The 22,443-nt window shown below is 35.1% G+C and overlaps 1 protein-coding gene across 5 annotated transcripts in view; it reads right to left on the bottom strand.

The window, feature by feature from the left end:
• The window catches only part of RYR2 (ryanodine receptor 2), a 392,986-nt gene that overhangs the window by 134,877 nt on the left and 235,666 nt on the right, over positions 1–22,443 (bottom strand). For all 5 annotated transcript variants that reach the window (XM_069010345.1, XM_069010346.1, XM_069010347.1 and 2 more), the window contains 13 exons: positions 17,706–17,853; positions 14,582–14,790; positions 12,514–12,688; positions 7,461–7,669; positions 6,224–6,576; positions 5,880–5,994; positions 4,827–4,987; positions 4,041–4,200; positions 3,811–3,897; positions 2,878–3,104; positions 1,168–1,969; positions 467–667; positions 231–336 (listed from right to left, as the gene is read on the bottom strand). In XM_069010345.1, coding sequence (XP_068866446.1) covers positions 231–336; positions 467–667; positions 1,168–1,969; positions 2,878–3,104; positions 3,811–3,897; positions 4,041–4,200; positions 4,827–4,987; positions 5,880–5,994; positions 6,224–6,576; positions 7,461–7,669; positions 12,514–12,688; positions 14,582–14,790; positions 17,706–17,853 — 2,953 coding nt within the window. The remainder of the gene's footprint in view (positions 1–230; positions 337–466; positions 668–1,167; positions 1,970–2,877; positions 3,105–3,810; positions 3,898–4,040; positions 4,201–4,826; positions 4,988–5,879; positions 5,995–6,223; positions 6,577–7,460; positions 7,670–12,513; positions 12,689–14,581; positions 14,791–17,705; positions 17,854–22,443) is intronic.

Genomic DNA, 22,443 nt, shown 5'->3' with positions numbered 1-22,443 from the left:
GCTTATGAAGCAAAACATACAGCATTCCCTTACAGTTTGACCAGATAAGAATAAGACTATTTCCTTGGTTTTGACTACAAGTTAATTATCTTAATTTGATAATATTTATAATTTTTATAGTGTAATTTGCAGACTATTCAGTTTATGTTTCTTACATAAAATTACTTACAAAAATTGCTTCTAAAGCTAATATAATTTAAAAAGTAAAAATATTCAGTGACAAGACTTACCACAGTGTGTCATTAGGTCTTCATGGAAATCCAAGAGTTGATCCCGAATTTCTTCAGGGCAAGGACAATCATTTTTATCATCTTTAAAGTTCAGCAGCATGTTAATCTTAGAGAATACAAAGAAAAGACAAATTACTGATCTCCAAAAGGAAAAACTTTCAAATCTAACAGAACTCTGCAACACAAAAAAGCACATAAAGTGCAACAAGAAAGAAACTGTAAATTGTAAGCTGTACCTGTTCTTGAGGAGGGGATCGAAATTCTTTTGTTTTTCTAGCTGTCAGAGCAGCAGACATGTTCAAGGCCTGCATCACTTCATTGTACCGGAAGCGTTGATTCTCTTGAAGCTTGGCCACAAAATCATCAGAAAATGCTACAATGGCTTCTATTCGGTGTCGTACTTGGCAGTCACACAGGTACTGGAGTAGATGACACATCTGAGAAGACAGTATTGTAAGAGATGTGAGTTGGCAAACTAAGAAATATCTTCTGCATATTATGTAGGTAAGGCTGGATTTCCTACAGCAATAGTTACTATCAAATAAAGCATCTGGAATACCTAATACTGTTATTTACTACACGTAAAGCAATCATACACCAGGAATATCTGGCATCTGCAAGAGATTAATGTGCCTCAGACATAACTAAAGTTATAAAAGAATGGATTTACCTCTTTCTGCTAGGGAATTTCTTTTCTATTTGGATCCATAAAAATGAAGAATTCAATATTGATGGCATTGAGCAAGTAATTCTTTTAATAGTTGTTTGATCTATGGTGAGCAAGTTTATGTCATAGATACTAAATCTTTTCATTTTCTGTAAGGAAATTACTTCTCTATTTAACTAAAAAATTTAATTTCAAAATGCTTTATTCCTTGAAAGACAAATTACCATGTGAAGAAAACAGGAACAACCACTATCACAACAGTATTTTTACCTGTAATTTAACAGGTTCTGGAAGTTTCATCTGAAGGAGTCCTTCCTTTGGCATTTGCTCCTCTCTGTTTTCTTCCTCTCCTTCTTCTGACTTGAGCTCACCTGAACTGAACTCCTTCTCTGAGAAATCAATTTCGTCCTCCTGGCTCATTGCTTCTTTGAAAACCCGGGGCTCAATCAACTTCAAGATGTGTTTCAGATCCTCATTGTGGAAGATTCCCATAATTAGAAGAGTATAAAAGAGCTTGATGAGAGGGACAAACAGAAATTCTGTAGAACCTCCAACTGGATCTCTGACATGGAGGCCTCCCTCCTGGACAGCTTCAGTCAGCATCTCCATGGTTTTGGCCTTCAAAATTTCCAGAGGGAATTCAGGACTGAACTGAAAGCATTCACTGCTAATGCTTACAAAACTTGGAGAGGAAAACTGCATTCTTGGCCTTAATGAAGTGCTAAGTCCTATACCAGGAAGGCCGTGTTTTTTGTTTTCATCAGGAAACAAAGTAATACTCTTGGTCTCATCTGTCATTGGAACTATAAATTCATTATTCATCATCAGCCTGGCAGTTGCATAGGTATTAAGATGGATGTCAATGAGTAAGTCATAATATCCTGCACGTAATAATCCTGGCATGTATTTATTCTCAATAGCATAGAGGAGCTGAGATTCATCCACATGGCTACACAGAGCATGGGCCACTCGGTTGTTGCCTAAAGCACAAACAGCTGAATACAATCGGAGGGTATGGTAGTGAAATTTCAGCAATTCTTCTTGTTCTGTCAGCTCTAAAATATCAATTGTTCTGCAGAGAAGAAAAAAAAATATAGTAAATCCCATATGCATAAATATCTTTTGAAGGGATTCAGACTTCTCCTTAAGGATAATATTAGCACAATATCAGGCTTTTTCCACATTTCAGCTTTCATGTGAGAAACACTGTTAACATAAAAATCAAGGACTAGTAACAAAACTTAATCTTACATTTATTCAAGTCACTCCTAAATTCATTACTTTAACTACTTTCAGTGGGGAAAAAATCCAAATTATTTACTTAACACAGAACATTTCTTCATACTATAAACAAGAATTTACGCAACTGAAAATTAGGGTTTTAAAACTAGTTTGGGTTAAGATATTTATATCAATTCCTGGTTTTAAATATGGGGTTGCAAAGTGGCAACAGACTGATCAGTTCGTTTGAAGGGGGTTCAGTGTTGGGGATCTTTGTTTGGAAATCTTACCTAACTTTTCAGTTTTGGTTTTCAGTTTAAGCACTGGCAAAATGCTCAGGAAAGGAAATCATAAATTTCTTCAATTTTTTTTATTAAATTTAGGAAAATTAAAGCAATGGAATAATTAAATTGGTCACAAATCTTTAAAAATCTCTACAAAACCAGATTTTTGCTTATTTTGCAGATTATCTTTAATAATTTATAAACAGAGTTTCTTTCATTTTCATTGCAAATCTGTATATACTATTAACATGTCTGGAGAGAAATTGGAAGGGGTTGGAAACAATAAAAGAAGGGAGATTTTAAAACACTGGAAATTAGGATAGTTTTTAAGATTAGTCAAATCAAAACACACTGTCTACACTTACATGTGATATAAATACAGATAAGACCTTGGGCCTTTCTTACAAAGATGGCATTACATGACTAGGTTCATAATCCCAACATAACTCTGATACAGTACAAAACAAATGCCAACCTGTTTTCCTCAGGAATATGAAGGGCCATGAACTGCAAAGGATTCAGGCACTGTATCATCCAGCCTTGACGTTCACTGATCCGAGACACATCCACCTTCAAGAAGTGGTTCGGCACTCGGCTCCAAAGCACGTGAGTCAGAAACTGGACATGGAGACGTGGAGGACATTGAGACACAGGGTTTTTGTGCTCACTTTTGAATAAGCCAGCAGATAATGGCATTACATTCTGGAAAATTCCAATGAAAGAGACAATCAGTTTCACCATCTTTACCAAAAAGTGCATTTCTTTTCCAGAAATACACTCAACATATAGTACAGTACAGTAGAAAAGGAAATCAACATTTCCACTAGTTTTTAAAACAAGCTAGGAACAGTTGCAAGATTAGCAGCAAGACAGTATTCTCCATATTTGGTTTTAAAGAGCAGCTAAATTTGAAATAGAAACCTGACCGCCACATCTGGTTACTTCCTCAGACTCTACTTTTCTTTTACCTCTTCTGATTTCTCATACATCCAAGTATCCAAAGCAAGGTAGCAAATTCAGCTCAGTTTTCTTGTGTTCTATCTGAATGTACTTTAAAATTATTTTAAAACACTAACAAAATTCTTCAGATACACCAGTCGTCCATGCTCTGTTTGTAAAATTAAGAGATTTGCCTTACCAACCCCAGGGATTTTATTTCATTGTGAAGGATGAGATTCAGAAAATTCTAATCACTTTCAACCCTTCTTATTCAATGTACTGTATTTTAAATTCATCAAGTATATAAAACTGAGTTAAGAATAAAAATAGCAATAATGCAAACACTTGGAATCATAAAAATGTGTCCAATACCAAGAATACATTGCAGGAAATAAATGGCAAACATAAAATAAACTTATTTGATACAATTTATTAGCCCTAAACCTGCATAAAACCAAGCATTATTTACCTTTATTCTTCCCAATTCAAACTGGAAAACATTGGGGCTTGTAGCTTGAGCAAATACAGCAGGAAACAACTTCGTACTTGGTTCAACCTAAATCAAACAAAGGGAAAAATTATTCCCATAACAGTGATGATTACTTTTTCCTACAATCTTGTATTAAAGCCTCTAATGATGCAGGCCGAAGATTCTGTTTTCCCCCTTCCCACTGCAAGACATCATCAAAAAATCCTTACCTGATAGTACGTGCCTAGTTCCTTGCCATTAGCTGTGAAGGTCAGCAGGCCACTGGCAGCATCAACCAAGCAACCAATCTCCAGACCATTATTATTACGTCCTTGCCCAGGGCTCAGGCTCTCTCCTGCGCACACCATATAGCAGTTGCTGCGTTTTATACTGAGTGTCAAAAGATAAATTTATTTATGAATGGTGTGCAAAATTTCTGTAACAAACTAAGAACAACCTTGCAATGGCTGCAAACAACAGGGTCTTGTGGCTGAAAACAGTGGATCACATCCTAACCACTGCCAAAATTCAAAGAAACCTGGATGTCATAACTGAAAAAAACAAAAACTTAAGATGACAATGTATGAACAAGTTCAAATAATTTGTAAAATACCAAAGACAAAACTGACTTTGCAAGGTAAGGTTTTAAATCATTTAATGTTAAGCCTAACAGAAAGCTTCTGATACGCATAATAAAATGAAGTGCTGAGAGGAGCTGTTGTACTAATTTTGGCCTCAAAAGTCAATATTTACAGGATCATAATTTCAAACTATATAGAAAGATGTACTATTTTACTTTTCAGTGCCTATTGATTTGACTATATCATTAGCCCACAGTTTCTTCACAAGCAAGTAGAGGTAACAATTAAATTAACACTTTTTCATACTACTGCTTTTTTAATTATTTTTTCTACATCGATCCAGTTACATTAAATGGGGTGGATTTACACCTTATAAATTGCTAGTTGCTTGTATGTGTATAAAATACTGATTTTTCTAAACAAATTCTAACCAACCTCTCATGAACCTTTCCTTTTTCATCTCCTAGTGTAACTGTGACGGTACGCACTCTGTCCAAGTCAAAGCTTGTGTCATACTGGTGAAAGTCTGATGTAATCCAGCCCACCCAGACATTAGCAGGTTCTTGACCAGGAAATATTCTCACTGAATAATAGTACTGTTAATAAAAAAAAAAAAAAAATCATGGTATCAGATGTTAATATTTGTTCCCAATGCATCAGTTTCATTCAGAATTAATTTGCTGCTCTAAAATCTGAAAACATGTCATCTCTTCAGAAGTAGCATAGGCTTGTTCAAGTGCAATTCAAGTGTAATCAAAGCAACAAAAGGCTATAAACCCAAACCAAAATACAGCCAACAAAATGTGCATGTTAAAACAAAAAAATAGAAAATATTAAATATGCAGTTTATATGCTTGTATTAAAGGCTTCTGGATCACAGCATTGTAAGCTGTATTTCTATAGTGACTATAATTTTTATACTGCAGGTGACTCAGTTTCTAGTACCTAATATATTGAAAGAGAAGAACACATCCAGAAGAGGAGTATTTGTTTTCCTTCAAACATTGGGGAATAAGTGCTTATGGAGCTGATCTTGTCAGAGAAAGGTCTACAAAACCTGCACAAAACTTTCACTGGGAATTCCATTAAATAAATGTTCTGTAGAATTAGTAGAGATATTTTCAAATGGTCCTGAGCACTGACCAACTATTTTAATGTACCTTTTCCAATTTATTCCATTATTCTAGAACTATTTTTTCTTCCTCTTTTATGTCTAGTGTTATCAACAATAGTTTCAAAAATGGATTACACTAGTTTATAGGTTTTCATTTGGAAATGGTTTCAGTCTGATAATCAAATCAAAATAAAAGGAACAAAACAGTCTCAACTTGAGTAGAAGTTCAGAACTACCACAAACATTTAAATTGAAAATTAGAATGTTTCTGAAACTCTTACAACCCAAAAAACCATGTAAGTATTAAAAAACCCCCAAACCAAATAAATAAAGAAACCCCAAACAGCTAAAACATCAATCCTATATTACAATACCGTGGAAGTTTGCATCAAATAATCGTAGTCATCCCTATCATCTGCTAACACATCCTCAGTAAGCCGTGCAGAGTGACTCATGCTATAATCTGGCTTTGTCCTCCTGAGCATAAATCTGCAATAAAAAAAGTAAAATCAAAATCTCTATTAAAAGCTCAATCAAAAAGGCTAATTATTCAGAAAAGAGAAAGAGACAAGCTCATTTTTAAAAGGACTTAAATTAATTCTGACCTTAAACCATATATTCAAAAGTTACTTGACTGGTCTGCCAGACGTGAGTGGCATTTTCCTCTACTTTGAGAAGCAGAAGGGGGAGGGATGGGAAAAGGTAGCAAGCTACTAACCTTTGTTTAAGACGTGAGGGCTTTTCTTGAACATAATCTTTATGGTTGTTTAACTCTGGTTTTGTGGCATCTTTTTCTCTTTCTGTCCGGTCAGGAACTAGATGACCATGAGCAGTTTTCATTAGAACCTCAAAATCAGAATCAGCATCATAATCCTCCAAGTCATTTTTTGGGCCAAAAAGACCAGAGCCTGGTAACCCTCCTGCAGCTGATCTGGAGAACACCTCAGCACATTCAATGGGCATGCTTAATCGAAAAAACATTACATCTGTTTTACTGTTCTGTGAACCAAAGGACTTCTGTGTGACCTTCAGACAGGGGCAGCTGTCTATGGTGCCATCAATTCTCATCACCTATGAAACATAAAGATGCAGTTGTTTTGAAGCCAATGCTTTTTCTACCATGTAAATATTCTATTTATATTTCTACAATAAGCATCCATGACTTGCAAAACTTACAACAGTATGGTGTCAACAGTCTAATGCATTGCAATCCTGTGCTGACATTTTGAAGGGAAATAAATACTATGAGGAGTGGATGTTTTTGTTGCTCCATTTTTAAATTAAAAAGAGCAGTCACAAAGAAATTACCTTTCTCATCATAACTCTTTGCAACAAAAATCCAACTCTGCCCAGAACAACACAGACCAAGAAATAAAAATCATACATGTACATGTGAAAGAAAATAAACTGTTTCTTAAATACCACACAACAGCTAAAAACCAGTTCTTATTTCATCATCTCAGAAGGATTTCATGGCAAACTTACAAGGCATGAATTCAGTTCCATCAAGATGCACAACTGATTAGGACATAAGTGTTGACACAACTGGCTAATAAATATTTATTACAATCAAAACCAATTAGCTATGTAAAAATCAAAAAGTGTGTGTACTAGAACACATGGTATCTGTTATTTAAAAATGCCCAGTTTCCAGAAGTTGCTTACAAACATAGCTCTCACTGCACAAGGAGCTCTTAATGAGGACATCTTGTATAATTTGTCTCTCAGAATGTCATGTTAATACACGTCACAAGTTTCGTGGGGAAAAAAGAAACTACCAATCACATAATTATATTCTTTGCAACCCTACTGAATGTAAGACATTTTTAACAGGTGAGAGGTTCATCCAGAACTGGGTCAACACATCACATTAAAATCTGGCTTGGAAGTACAAAAGTAGAAACATAATTCAAACATATTCAAGTGTCTAGAAACATTTTAATAGGATCACAAACCTCAATATGTTCATGGTTTTGTGGCACTGGTAGAAATTGAGGGAGCCTTTTACTAAGCCAAATGGTGATGTCTCTGTTTGTGTTAACAGCAAAGGGTTCATACCCTTCCTGTAAGCCACATATAGTGAAATATTTTAGAGTGCTGACATCTTTTCCAAAGTTCATTCTTCCCACTTGAGATGGGCCCAGGCTGCACACAGGTAGAAATCCTTAAAACAAGATGAAAGAATACATGGGTTGTACATAATGAACACTGGTGAACTGCTCTCTTCCATAACTGAATAAAACATCATTCAGGGGAAAAAAAATTAAATCCAAAAAGCAAAGTTTATAAAGATAAGCAATCATCAATAGCACATCACATCTTGCATGTCACCAAGAAATGTATCTTAAACATCATTCTGAAAAACAAAAGCCCCTTAATAGTCATGGATTTTTTATGCAACGCCCAAACTACTTCAGAGAGTCTGAGTGCCAGCTCTTGGTTAATCTCCCTGCTGAGCTGGTAGTGTATTGCCAATTTTACCTTAAGTCTTACTACTTTTGATGTTCCTCCTAAAATGTCATTATGCATGGTATTTTGAGAGAATCCGACTTTAAAAGTAATAGTGCTTGTCGATGTAGCCACAATAGTGAAAAAAAATTACAAATGTGCACAAAGTGCATGTCACAGATTTTTTTTAAAAAATAAAATTAATTAATTTTAAAAATTAAGAAAACTCTGGCTCTGGAAAATGAGAACTGACAATACAACACTACAGCTTCATGAAATAAGGTATTTTGGTTTGGGATCATGTTTTCTGTCTTACCTTTTGAATCAGCTTTACATTTGCATGCACCTTACTGTTTCACTAGCTCAGGGAGCACATTTGTGACTTATTTTTACAATTTTTTTTTTCCTGATTCCCCAGAATGAGCAAGGGCACATTCCCCATACAGCTGTTCTGCAGATACATTCTTCTTTTTTTTTTTTTCTCTCAGTTTCAACTTCACAGTCTAAAAAGCTAAGAAAATCTTTTATTTCTTCTATTTCTTTTCATCCTGCTTTTCAATTTCCACAGCCACAAACTATTTTGTAGATTCATTAGACCTAGTTATTTACAAAATGCTTTCTTTTCTATCAACAAGAAACATGAAGCTCTGTTCAATGATTCTGATTCATGTGAATATAACAGGCATTGAAAAATATGAGGACAAAATACAACTTTGTTCCTCTCTTTTCTTTAGGCTGCCCAGAAAAAAAAAAAAAAAAGAGAAGAATAAACAAATCAAACTCCAGAGCACCATCTACAGGAACGAATGCTCAGCAGATAAATGATCAGCCTTCAGTACCACTTTTTGAAGATTTCACTACATATACACAAGATTGGTTATCATGTGTATTTGTATTAGACATGATAAATTTAATGACATAACACTATTAGCCTCTAGGTGAAGTCCTGATTTTTATCTTCACAGCTTGGCTCTTAAATCACAAGGCATCAACTTCTCAGATAACACAGCTATAATAGACAACATGATATATGTCAATTCCACTAGTGCAAATCCAATGATGGACAGAAATACCAGTATTTTCCAGCACTAAACAGAAGAAAACTGTATTAAACAACACAACTAAGAAAATCACATTTGCATCTAGAGATATATATCTCTAGTAGGGAGAATTTACTAGGCCCCCTGATGAGTTAAAGGAATCCATAAGCTGTTGCAGAAGTTGCTAAGCCAAGCCCAAATTAAGGTTTTCAGTAACCTTACAATTCTCATCACTCAAAAAATGGTAATTCTTCTACCTATGCATTTTCCTGTGGTTTCATAAAAACCCCAAACCTCCCAGATAGATTAGAAGTGAAGCAAATGTTTTACACACATGCACAAATAAAATGTAATAAAATGTAAATGAGCATTTGCAAGATTCCCTGAAAGAAAACAAAGAAACCCAGGAAAAACTTCTACACAGGTAAAGTTGTCAGCGATGTTTTTAGTCAATGTAGTGTATCCTATCAAACTTGCAAATGTAGGCAATGTGAAATCAAGATGACAGTCCCTCTCACCAATACAGTTTTCATTGATAACAGAAGGTACTGTACATGTAGCTACTTCCTGCACATAACCGTAACTGTACAGTTACTGTGGCTCTGTATAAATGGAATATAGGACTGGACCAGTCCCAGTCCTAACCATGAAAACCCCACTTCCTTCTCTGGTGAAATTCTGCATTGATTTGCCAATGGTTTAGTTGTCATTAAGGTGGTTTAGGGCTCTTCTATACGTGGTACTGACAGAGCATCTCATCTCACAGGGAGTGTGCTGGTAAGGCAGTTACACGTCTTTCTACAGAACAAAAAATGAATTTCAATTCCCATCTCTGAATGGGTATCCAGCCATTTTACATATTATTATTCAGAGATCCCATGTAGCCCTTGCATGCTGGAGGGTACATAAAATGAATATTTACCCCTAACCTGGCTCCTAATCTCCAGATACACGACTGGGCTATGGAGCAAATTTTATTTCACTGTATGAAAAAGCAAAGCAAGTAAAAAGACTTTAACACTACCATATGAAAAGTAACCCTCTAGCACAGTCTATCACACATAGCAAAAGCATAGGACAGGAACACTTTTCATAATGTTCCCTACTTTCAAGAATACAACATGAACCTCCTGACTCAGCCTGTCAAACACTACAAACAGTTCCTGCTCACAGAGATCACGAGTTGACAAAATAAAATTTGAGTTGTACAGTGTACCTGTTCATATCTACAGTTAAATTTATGTTCTACAAATGCATAGTAAGATGCAATTATGTTTATCAATTTAACTACTGAGATGGTATCACGTAAATAAATTCATCTGCCATAATCCTAAGGAGCTCCTCTTGTTGGTAGTACAACCTAACATGCAGCACCCAAGTCTTACTACTAAGGTGGCAGAGCACCTTATCCCCTTTTCACTGTCCCTAGTTAAATCTACAAGATTGATTTACTGTGAGGCTGCATAAGAAATTCTGTTTTCTACAGTGAAAGGTCCCTTTTTGCAGCAACACAAAATGCATATGATTCACTGATCAAAGTGACCTGCAGAAAGGTCTCAGTGCCGTTAAGCAAGAGCCAGTAACAAAACCAAACTAAAGCCAGCCTACCAAAAAAAAAAGCGAGCTCCATAAAAGTAATTTATTTTGGGTATTTCATATGTGTGTTTGCACATACACACTCACACTCAATTTCCTTCCTGCCCCCTCTCCTTTTCCCTGCAATATTTGTATATTAAATACCCATAATATTTTCAAATATAGCTCTGGAGTTGTTAAATCTGAGATCAATCAGCATGTTCCCTTGAAAACATGAGGTCTTATTTCAAAGGGCAAGCTCTTTTCTACAAAAACAATTCTAAATTACACAGATATTGTGGAAAATCTGAGAGGTTTGACATGAAGTCTCTGACATGGGTACCAAAGCCTTCAGGCTGCATGTCAAGCCAGGAATTCCTTTAGCAGAGAGATCTGTTTCAATATGAACCTGCAGCTAGAAACAAGCACCACAAAAAGTACACCACTGTGAATTCATCAGCTTAGAATAAAAGCAGCCTACCCTCAGAATTTAATGGAATTTGAGTTTCTTTCAGAATCCCCTATTCCTTAATGGGAGTATACTAACTAATAACTGGAAAGCCATTAAAATTTAATGGCACCAAGATGATTTTTTGTATATAACACTAAGCCAATTCACGTATCCCTCTCTCTCATCATATTACCACTGCATCTAAAGAGATCTGGAGGCCGTAAAGTAACAGGCACAAGTCTAGAAAATTAATGGCAATTATGTCATTTTAAATAAAATTAAAATATTTCTAATTCCTAATGTACAGCAGAGGAAAGAAAGAAATTCTCCCAAAGTACTCTTGAAAGTAAAATACTCTGAAATTCAGATGAAAATAAAGTGGTTAAAATTCAAAGAGGGAAATGCCTAATTAGGAGATACGAAATTCCTATTTCCCCTGGGAATAGGGTAGGGATAAGTAACCCAACAGTATCATACGGAGCTCTTATTGTTCAAAAAATTTAAATTTATCTCTCAGCTACAACTATATAGTTTAACATTTGTATAATATATATGACAGGATAAAGGTACCTACAAGAAATGAAAGCTTAAAGCTTAATTTTTTTTTTAATATTACCATAGTTCAGAAGTTTTAGGCAGTTAACTTACTTAATACTATTTCTTGCCCCTTTTCTGTATCTATCTGCACACAGGTATATAATTAAATTTATAAACAAAAATACTTCTTTGGTACAGAATCAATTTGCCACCTGACATACCCTCACAATCTCTGCCATCTTTAGCAATCTCCTAAATTATGTCTTCCCAGTAAACTAATATCTGCTTGCGGATGCTGAAACCTGCTCCAAGAACCCTACAACAGGCACAAAGCTCAATCTTCTGTTTAGAATTAAGCAAAATATTTTGGAGGATAGTTTTGTATCAGCTGACTTTATCCTGGATCAGATGTCATTCCTCCTCCCAGTGCTAAAACAAAACCTTAAAGATGGCTTAAACTCCCGACCACAGTTTCTCACTAATTGGACAGAAATTTAGTAATATTTCAGTACTTCATCCAGATAAAATCTGATGTCCTTGCCCCTCATGGCAGGGGGGATGGACTAGGTACTCTTAAAAGGTCCCTTCCAACTCAAACCATTCTATTATACATTCTATGATTCCATTATATCATATGATAATCTACTGCAGTAAGGATGAATTATTAAAAGTCATGAATCTGCCTCTTCAGACAAATCTCTGAAAAAGTTAAATGGTCTCACAACAAAAGATAGCCACAAAGATCACTACAGTATAAAGCCCTTCCTCATCCTCACAGCCAGCACACTTCCTTTCCAAAGGGTTAATACTAATCAAATAGAAAAAAAGGCTAAGGCAGGGGAGGCAGGGGTAGGGATGAGAATGGGGACATGAAACACAAAAGAAACACATTGAAGAGAAGTCAGAGCAAAAACCGGGCAACAGCGAGTTAACAGCATGATATACTACAGTACTTACCATCACCAACCTCAAAGTCCTTGAACGCAAGCTCCGAGCCTGAGTCATCGAGCAGGATTTCACCATTTAAGGTGAACATCATAGTGTGCTCATTCATGTCAACCATACATCCAACAACATCTCCTGCCAACCAAGAGCGGCCAAAATGCTCATTACCTTGATGCCACCGCTGTGCCTGAAAATAATTAAAAGCATTTTAAAGAAAAATAGTGACAATGTATGTACTCTTCTCGTCTGTAAGGGTAGAACTAAAAGTTAACCGCCTCAATTACGATGGCACTAAAATGAACACTTTCACAGAGTATCATTCCAAAACTGCATCTGTGAGTACTCAAAGCTGACTCTGAATATGGAAATCCAACAATTAACTTCCTGCAAGCATCCTCACATCAGCATTGTAAAACATTGCTAAGAGAGCTGACAGGGAAAACTGCTATTTTAACATTTTAATAGGAAGTAAGAGTATAGTTTAGTTTTGTCCAGAAGTTCCATGGAAGACTTGTAATTACAATAATATGCTGTCACTTACAGTGTTTAATAGCTGCTTAACAAAAGCAGATTTTTAAGCAGTTGCTTTTACTTTAGTAGTCTATAAATTCATTTGCAAACAAACTGTATTGTTTCCTTAAGCATAATTCTAAAAATGTTTTGTGAAAAATAAATTAATTTTTCTCTCATTTCAGATTTTGGAAGGACTAGAACTGTCTGTGAATGAGACAAGCCCTGGGTTTCTGATAGATTCCGGAGTAGCTGAGGGCATGATTAATGATTCCTATGACTGACTTTCAAGTCAAAGACTGCAAAGGATTTCAATGGGGTCTTGCACTGGAATTCAAATACATTAACATCTGTTAATAACTATTGTAACCAAGCATAGAACAAGTGTCAATAACTAATAGCAAATAGGGTTCCTATTCATGTGTTTCATCCCAAGTTGATGTTTATGCTCTGTATCCATCCTGGAAGTTGTACAAAACAAATGAACCTTTCTGGATATCCTCAAGGTCAAATTTTTTTCTCCAACCAAGGGAAGAACCCATCAAAATCAAAGACAACACAATAGCTCTGTGGATTGAGACATAAAGGTCAAACCTAAGATTCAGAAGGCAACTACACAGCTATTCCAGTCAAAACAGAGGACTTCAATGGTTTACTTTGGACACTTTACAAAAAACTTCAGTTCTCTTTTCCAGGCATCTTCTCATGCAACACATGAGTGGGAAACAAATAAACTCCCACAGCATAAACAAAATACATCTCGAGAACTTTATCTTGCTAGGAACATGCAGGAACACTGTTGATTTCTGTTACATATTTTAATAGTAATAAAGGAAATTAATTCCAATACCAGATACAAGAAATAATTTGACAATGAGTCACCAGTAGCCTTAATAACAATTAAGGTTTGGATAGCAGTTACACTTGCCCTCATACTGTCAATGAGTCATTTAATCTATTCTGATGATAGTCAGTAATATAAAGGTTTGTTTTCCTATATATTTTTACTACTAGATTTCGATCTGTCATTTTTTTCACACAGAATTAAATATGAGCAAACCTTAGTGGTTCTATCATACTTCATTTAAGCTGTAAGGATTTCCATGAAAACCTTACTATACTCTTTGGAACTCTCACGTTTCTACAAAAACTTTGTATCAAAGTTTGGCTCCAACACTTACTGTTAATAATCATAACCCTATTTATTCCCTAATGGCACTTCTTATAGAGAGAACAATGAAGTAAAACTTTAAAGAAATTATTCATAGCTAATTACAGCTCTGCCAGTATTTTGAATTTGATTAAGTCACTTTGATTTTCAGTTCTTTATATATACTGTAGAAACATGCGAATTTGTGAAAAAACATTATAGAAATGCCAAATCCTGCTAATTAATTTTTCAGATGACACTGGTTCTAGTTATTCTACCTAGACCCTCAAAGACAGAGAGAAATAATTTCATGAAACATCAATGAAAGCAGAGAAGGCAATTGAGGCAATGAAACATGTAACGACGCAACAAATTAAGTTTTGCAGTCACTCTTATTATTACAGATAAGCACATACAAACCTTAAAGCCATCAAAGACAAAAGCTTCCTCATCTGAGCCAAGTTCCTGATCTGGCAGACAACCCGGCCTGGTCCAGCCAACTCTCATGTCTCCTGCCGTAACTGCCTCAAACTCAAAGTACCACTTCCCAGCCTTCACTGCATAAGTCTTTTCTGTGCGGAAGATCCTGAACTTTTCCATTATCCCACTGCACACGTCCAGTCTCATTGCTGTAAAGGTTAAAAAATAAATATAAAGGGAAAAAAAATCAATGCCGAAAGTACTATTTTCAACTACTGACAAGAAACAGTGAAAGCAAAAGCAAAAGGTAAAGGAATCCCTTTGAGCATAGACATGAAAAGAAGAATGTGCCTGCAGAATAGCCGTGTAAGGAAAGTGTCCTTGTCCATTCTGGGAATCAGGGAGAAAAAAGGATTTAAAAACCACAAAGAAAGGAGAACTTAGAAATCTGAATGCAGCTACAAACAGATGACTCAAGGATCACTCTGATTCTTTTTCTCATATTAGGGGAAAAAAAGGCCAAAAGCATGGATCTTTTTCCACAAATTTGTAATGTATTAAAGCCTGTCCAACCTTTCAAAAGTCAGCATTCCAGTCTGATCACAATTCCTCTTCTTCCTGAATTTGTTAAAAGATAAATTTTCTGCACCTACTTGTACCTGTTTGTTAGGCCGTGCTAAGAACCTCTCCCTTTCTGTTCTGTTTTCTTACGCACATCAAGGTCCACATTTCCAGTATCACCTAGGATAGCCTATAAAATCCCATCCCTGAGAACTAACCATCGTGTCTCATGCCACCATGCCTGACTTCAGTTAGGTAAGGTTCATTAAGTTTCCTCTAAGCATCTCAACTCTCTGCCACATAATTCTTCATCCATAAAATTTTCTCTTTGATAGTCTACACAATTAATGCCTTAAAAACACTTCTGAAGACCCTTAGTACCTCACCTATACAGATGAAGCACCACAAAGCATGGTAACTGAGAAATTGTTTTCTTTTTAGATTCTAAATAACATAATGCTTTCTAGAGTCTAAGCAATCCCAAAAATACAGCTGCTGTGGGAAACTAGTAAGTAATAATAATAACCAAGTATAAAAACCAATACTAAAGAACTTTCTAAAATTAATGTTTAAATAAAAATTAATGATTGGAGATGCATAACACCACTAGAGGGCTCTAAATCCCTTAATAACAGTATGGGTTTTGGCTGATGAAAGAGGATCCCTGTGAAATGTTTTATGCATTTCCAAAATTTGAGAAGCTCATAAAATCCAAAATCTAAATCCCCAAAATGAGTATAAAAATCTTTTCCTGAATGCGATTCCAGTCTTTGCCCAAGAAAGACCAATTCGTGGGACACTGTTCTGCAGTTCCTTTCCTCTGGGAATTTTGCAACAGCATTGATCATGTCTTCCAGATTCAATGATTGCACTTGTGTTCTTTACATTTCATTAGCAACTCCCTTCACAGTATGAGCTCAACGATCTCTGCATTCTAAGGAAAAAATAGAGATTTTCAACAGTTCATATCCAAGGAAAGGCAGTGGCATGTGGTTCTCAGAGCCATAAATTAAAACTGGGATTAATATTGTTCAGTAGGATGTGGAAGAGACTGTGGAAAAGGAGTGTGCTCTCCCCTCTTGCCTACACCTTTAGGCAGCCTCTTTATCTTCACAAGAGGCAAAAGCCTCCTCTATCAGCCATCCCACCTTCTCAGAACCAAGCAGAAGTCATGTTCAATCTTTCTTTGCAGCATCTCTTTCCCAACAGTGGGAGGGGGAAGAAATTCTAGGATTATGCAGCAGGCTCATACTCCCCCCAGGCTAGGCATGGGCACATTTAAGAGTGAGACCGTGGCATTTTGCCACCAACACTTTCCACTCCACTAAGGAACATTGTTCTACCTATTCAGCAATCCAAACTTGTTACACACTCATGGTCTCAGCAATGCCTCATATTTAAATGTAATTTAATAGCACTATCTCATAAAAGCTAAGCATCAGAGCATGCATGTGCTTTGGAAAAGAAATTCCAAATGGTAGGTTCCTTGTGTACACTTTAGATATGAGTTATGTCTTCTGCAGAAATGCTTTACTGAAAGTCTACGGTGTAAATAGGTCTAAACAATATTATCACTACATGAAGAAAAAAAGAAAATAAAATAAGATTTAGACACATTTCTCTAATTTTCCACATTTTGCTGAGATTAGAAGGATGCTAGTTTCAATTTTAATTATTCCCTATATCCTTATCACTAAGTGAACTTCTGAAATATGGGTTATAGGAACTTCTGACAGGAGTTATATCTATTTATTTTATTTGTACATTATGTCTCCTGATTTCTTGTACTTTCTTAACATTTTATATTCTGCAGTTATTGAGTTAAATGTTGTGTATTGTTTCTTTAAAACTTCTTTATTCATAGTTTACATAGTTTTTTTGTTTGTTTTTCTTGTCTAGAATGTCTCAAACTGACTGCCCACAGTATCAATAAAACATTCAATCTGGCAATTATGAAAATTCAAAGAAAACATATGTAAAAAGTGAGTTTAAATTTATTTATAGTGTAATTCAACTTCCAAGACCTGAGAATGTTCAGGAAATTTAACGGCTCTAACAGACTATCCAATTCTAGACTTGCAGGTTGACATTCACAGAAATTCAGTCTGCAGTCCTTCATTTTAGAAAATTTCATCTTGTAGCTTTAAGTGTTTAAATACAAGACTGTGCACAAAGTTTAGAATTCTTCATTATTTAAAGTTAAAATTTTACAAATATAAAATTCACATCTACTGAGTTTACATATTTTTTCCTATTTGACTTGAAATGGCAAATATAGCATTAAATAAAAACTAGTCAATAAATTGTGTTTATTGATTTAAATTGCAAATTGCTTTAAAATGTAAAAATGTTACATTTTGTAAATATTCATTGAGGCCACAGGACAAGGAAAGGAAACAATAAGGAAAGTAAGAAATTAAGATCTAAGAGAACAGAAAATGGAGAAAAGCACCTATTAGATTTGGAGGCACCTGTCCGAAATGTTTTACTGGACCAACAAATTCAGTAGCAGAGTGGAAAAGTCTAACCTTTTTTTGAGAAAAAAAAAACCAAAATTAATTACCATGATCTTGATCAGGAGCTTCTAGATTGTAACCGTAGCCTAGAAGGGTGCGGACGGCCTCCCGAAGGCTGTCTTTGTTGGACTTCTTTGTTCGATCGTCCAAAAGAGCGTATGGTACAAGGCGAGGATTTCGTCGATTTTTCACATCCTGTGTGAGGACGGAAAAATCAGTTCAATTTCAGAAACTGGGCTTTTCTTACACACAAGATTATGCTGTAGTAGCAGCATAAAAATTACTGTTTATACCAACTGAAATCATGTAACTTCAAATATGGTAAGGGATCAAAGAAATTGCAATAGACTGAATTCACTAAAAAACAAGTGACACACAAAATAAACAAAGCAGTGTGGCTTATACCTGCTGTAATTTTCTATCAAATTTACCCAATTTACAATCTACCCAAGTAACAATACAAACCACAGAAATAAGGATAGATGCAAGAGTTTGACAGGAAAGTCACAAGGATTATGTTTCATACACTGTTTATGGAGCAGCTACCATAACAGGAAACTTGTTTCTAACTAAAGCAAAGAGACATTTCTGTACCACAAATACACAGGTATTTGTTTTATTATTATAGAACTAAACAAGATATATTGAATTCCCAAATAATAAATGTGATAAAAACAAAAGAACAAAATACTACTAATAAAAAATAATAAATACAGGCAACACTAATTAATAAATTATGAAATAGATAATAAACTTGTGCCTTACTATAACAACTACTTAAGACATGTATTTTTCAAAAATACAGGGGTTTGCAAGCATCTGATTTATGTGCTTCATGTATAGAGATTTTGTAATAGATGACTAAACTAGCCTCTCCTGCAGCTGAAATGAAAGTATTGGTAAGGTTTAATCTTCGTATTTTAGTCTTATTAAAAAACATTGATTAGGTTTTCCTCTACTGCATTATCTTACTTGAAATCAGGGTTTAATTGGATTATTTAAATGGCTAATATAATGTTTAGTGACTAACAGAATTGTTTTCTTGTGTATATTTTCTTCTCACATCCTGTCAGAATTTATTGGCAGAGAGAGAAACCAGGCAAAGAACTCTCCATGTTTTTCCAAATATCTATATTTATTTTAAAAAATTACAAATTGGACATATCATATAAAAAATACTTGCTGTTTGTTCTCTTGGTACAATACCAAAGATATTGAGAGGCTTTTATTATTGGTTAGATTTATTAATAAGTCCAAAAACAATGCCTATTATTTTAGAAGACAGTGTCTACAGTGAAAGTACCTTACTTCTTTTACAGCATTACAGTTCTAGTTTTAGGAACATACGTGGTTTCAATTCTATCTTGGCAAGAAGAGAAGAAATGGCACATCCATTCTGAAAAAATTCTTGCAGGCATCTTTTGTTATCCCTTAAATGCTTAGATGCAAGGCTACCTGCCTCTTGCCTTGTCAAAGTGAGCAGGTATTAAAAGTACAGTTATAAACCAGAGCTTGATGAAATCTAGTCCTACAAGTGATTCATCTCGGAGAACAAATATTAAGGGACAAGCATTACCTACATGCTAAAAGGGCTACCAGAAAGACAAAAGTAATGCATTGCTGGGGACACAAATCACAAAACCGTATCAGCTCTAATTATATTCAGTGGAAAGGACAGTGGCAGGGCCAACATCAATACTATTTGAGGGATCTACTTTTCATATTTATTCCAAATTCTTAAGCTGACATCCTGCTTTGTCCAATGTTTAATTTGGTAGATGTGAAAAAGGGCTGTGTCCTTTGAGCAAATGCTAAAGTAAATGTTACCATTATTTGATAACATTTGATAATAATGTTATCATTATTTGAGAAATCATTATTTATATAAGAATATTCATATTAACATCTGAGGTGAAGAAACACTGAGTTTAATTATTTGTCATTGAAAGGACACAAAAAAGAGAAAGAATTTCCTCTGAAGCACTAGAAGTCCAAAAGGTGTTGTGAAATACTGTCTTAAAAAATATGAAACAGAAGTTTGGAACAATAAATACGTAACTTCTTTTCCATGATATAACATCAGACTAATACATTTGTAGTTGCCATAGCAACCATTAACACACATTAACATACAGGCAATCAGCTGATAACAATGTATATAATGAAATATAGTATAAGTGCTTTTAAAATGGCTAAGCACAAAATGAAAGCAAGGGGAAATAAAGGAATACAGAAATTGTATGTATTAAACCAACTTGATTTTACAGATCTTTTTCCTTGGGTCTAATTTTCTTTAGGTGACCATTTTCACCCATTCAAGACTGTGGTTGCATCTTTAAATTTGAATGTGAGACGCGATTTCTTTTAACAACTTTTTTCTTTTTTTTTTTTTTTCCTATTACACATCTATTTAAATTTTGAATGTGTTACTTATTGCTGAATTAAGCACTCTTACTGTTATACTCATCATAAGTTTTTGTACTAATGATCTCCTGCACCTCTCTGGTATAAGTGTAGAGAATGGTCCCATACAGTGATTGAGCTTTGCACATTCACAATCAAGTCAACAAGAAAACTGATTAGCTAAGAGTGGTAATTTTACTGAGTACCTTTCCAAGTCGTACATAGACCAGATTCTTCCTACTCAATACAAAGAAGTTATTGGAGACTGTTAAAATAAGTCTTAACATTCAGCCTAAGTTTTAAATTTTTTCTTAAATAAATTTTTTTTTTAAATCAGTGTTTTCCAGATCTGACAGGTTAATGATTCAACTGTTTTGTACAGAGTTTTTCTGGCAACCACTTGTTAACAGACAAATGGTTTGAGCACATGACATTTATACAATTCTTTTCTTTTGAATTCAGAACTTATCATAACACAGAAAAAAAAAGGGGAAAGAAGCCTGTATATTTTATCACACAGCTTTGTCTTCATTTGATGTAACAAACATCCATTAATAATTTAGAATTTAATTTACTTTACTTAAGAAAACATTGCAACCATAGAAATTCGGGATGCCTTGCAGAATGTGCCCTGGATGGAACTAATAAAGTTAAACATCAGTGATATAGCACTCACCATGAAAAGTCAGTATTACTTTTCACAGTGTACACTACGAATTCTGCTATATAGAGCCAATGATAGACAACTATTTGAATGGGCATACATACGCTTATTTGTAGGGTATAAAAGCATATGAATTAGACAATAATTGGTCAACGATGGTACTAACTGCATATAGCTCTTAAAAGGAAGAAAAAAGAACTACAGAAAAAAGTACCCAATCACACGCACACCAAAAAACATCAACAAGCCTTTTAAAACTTCCACGACAAGTGATGAATACTGCTGCAAAATAATTCAAAGGAAATACACGTCAGATGTAAAGTGAATTCTTTCATTCAGTGAGTCTGCGATATGTCGATAACTGATCTTGTGGCACTGGATCTACAACTGGTCTTGGAACGTGCATGGACAGATCTCATGTAAGAATGAAATGAGGAATGTCCATATCATCTACAGCAGCAGAGAAAACCCTAGACAAATTTTATAATCATCTCTAAAAGAACCTATTAGGAAAAGCAGTATGTGTAATAAGGTTGTGTGCTTCAGAAGTAATTCAGTAACAAAAAACAAAGCATCATATAAACCTCTAAAAGACATCTGAAAATAATAATGTAGTCTTCAGAGCTATAACTGTCATATTGCAAAGCTGTGCACTCCTGGACCTTCCCAAAGCTCTGAGAAGTTCAGGAGCAGCACAGACCACTAGACTAAAGGGAACAAAAGGTCACCACAAACATATGTAAATAAGTGCTTATCAAAAAGAAAGATAGGAAAGGACTGAGAAGTTAAAGCACATAGTAGGAGGAGTGCAGGAAAAATATGATAATAATTTAATGGGCAATTTTGCAATTTACAGTATTAGAGCTGTACAGATACCTATCCTGTGTCATATTGAAATGATTTTGTTCTCCTAACCAAGGCTGTTAAACTGCAAGCACAAAACAAGTGTATTTCAGCACACATCTGTTAGACAGATGTGCTGTTGTTTTCTTAGCTCCCTTTACACCATTAGCAAACCCTCATTCCACAGTTGTGAACTGATTCTTCTTGCTGTCATATCTCCACTGACACACAAGATCCACATCTCTCACTATCACAAAGATTTCCAAGCAATTTTCACAACAAATGCTACAGGGCAACCTTGCCAGCAGTGCTGCCAGAAAACCAGTGAGTGAGCCATCATGTGCATGTGCAGCATGGACACTGTGAGCAGGATCATTCATACCTACATCATTCTTTTCATGCCTCCCTATCCAGAGGGCAAGCCTTTCCACACGTATCACAGCAGCTCATGTTTAACCACAAACCATGAAAATTAAAAATCACATTATGGGGGAAAGGAAAAACACAATTCTAAATTGGTATTTACTAAAGAAGTAATTTTCAAAGTCCAGAGCATTAGAACCTCAAAGCATAATAAAGTCCTCACATTATTAGCAACGCTAACAATCCAAACACACCCAACCAAAGCAGAGGTTGTATTCCTCATCTGGAATACTAGCAGCTGAGTCCTAACCCTAGAAGTATGTGTATCTTAGTAACATATGTATTACTTCTTCTGCCATCTTCACTAAGGACCATACCCATATGGAATGCCTGGCAGAATGTGCCCTGACTATAAATAGAAGGAACTAATATATCAGTATAAATCATGTAAAATGTCAAAGTGTGGTAACATAAGTAGTTTTTACAAGGACAAGATGCTGTTTTTATATATA

This window comes from Aphelocoma coerulescens, chromosome 3 (assembly GCF_041296385.1).
Source record: "Aphelocoma coerulescens isolate FSJ_1873_10779 chromosome 3, UR_Acoe_1.0, whole genome shotgun sequence".
Lineage (NCBI taxonomy): Eukaryota > Metazoa > Chordata > Aves > Passeriformes > Corvidae > Aphelocoma > Aphelocoma coerulescens.
Note: the sequence above shows the minus strand (reverse complement) of the source record. Positions and strands in the feature narration are given on the sequence as shown.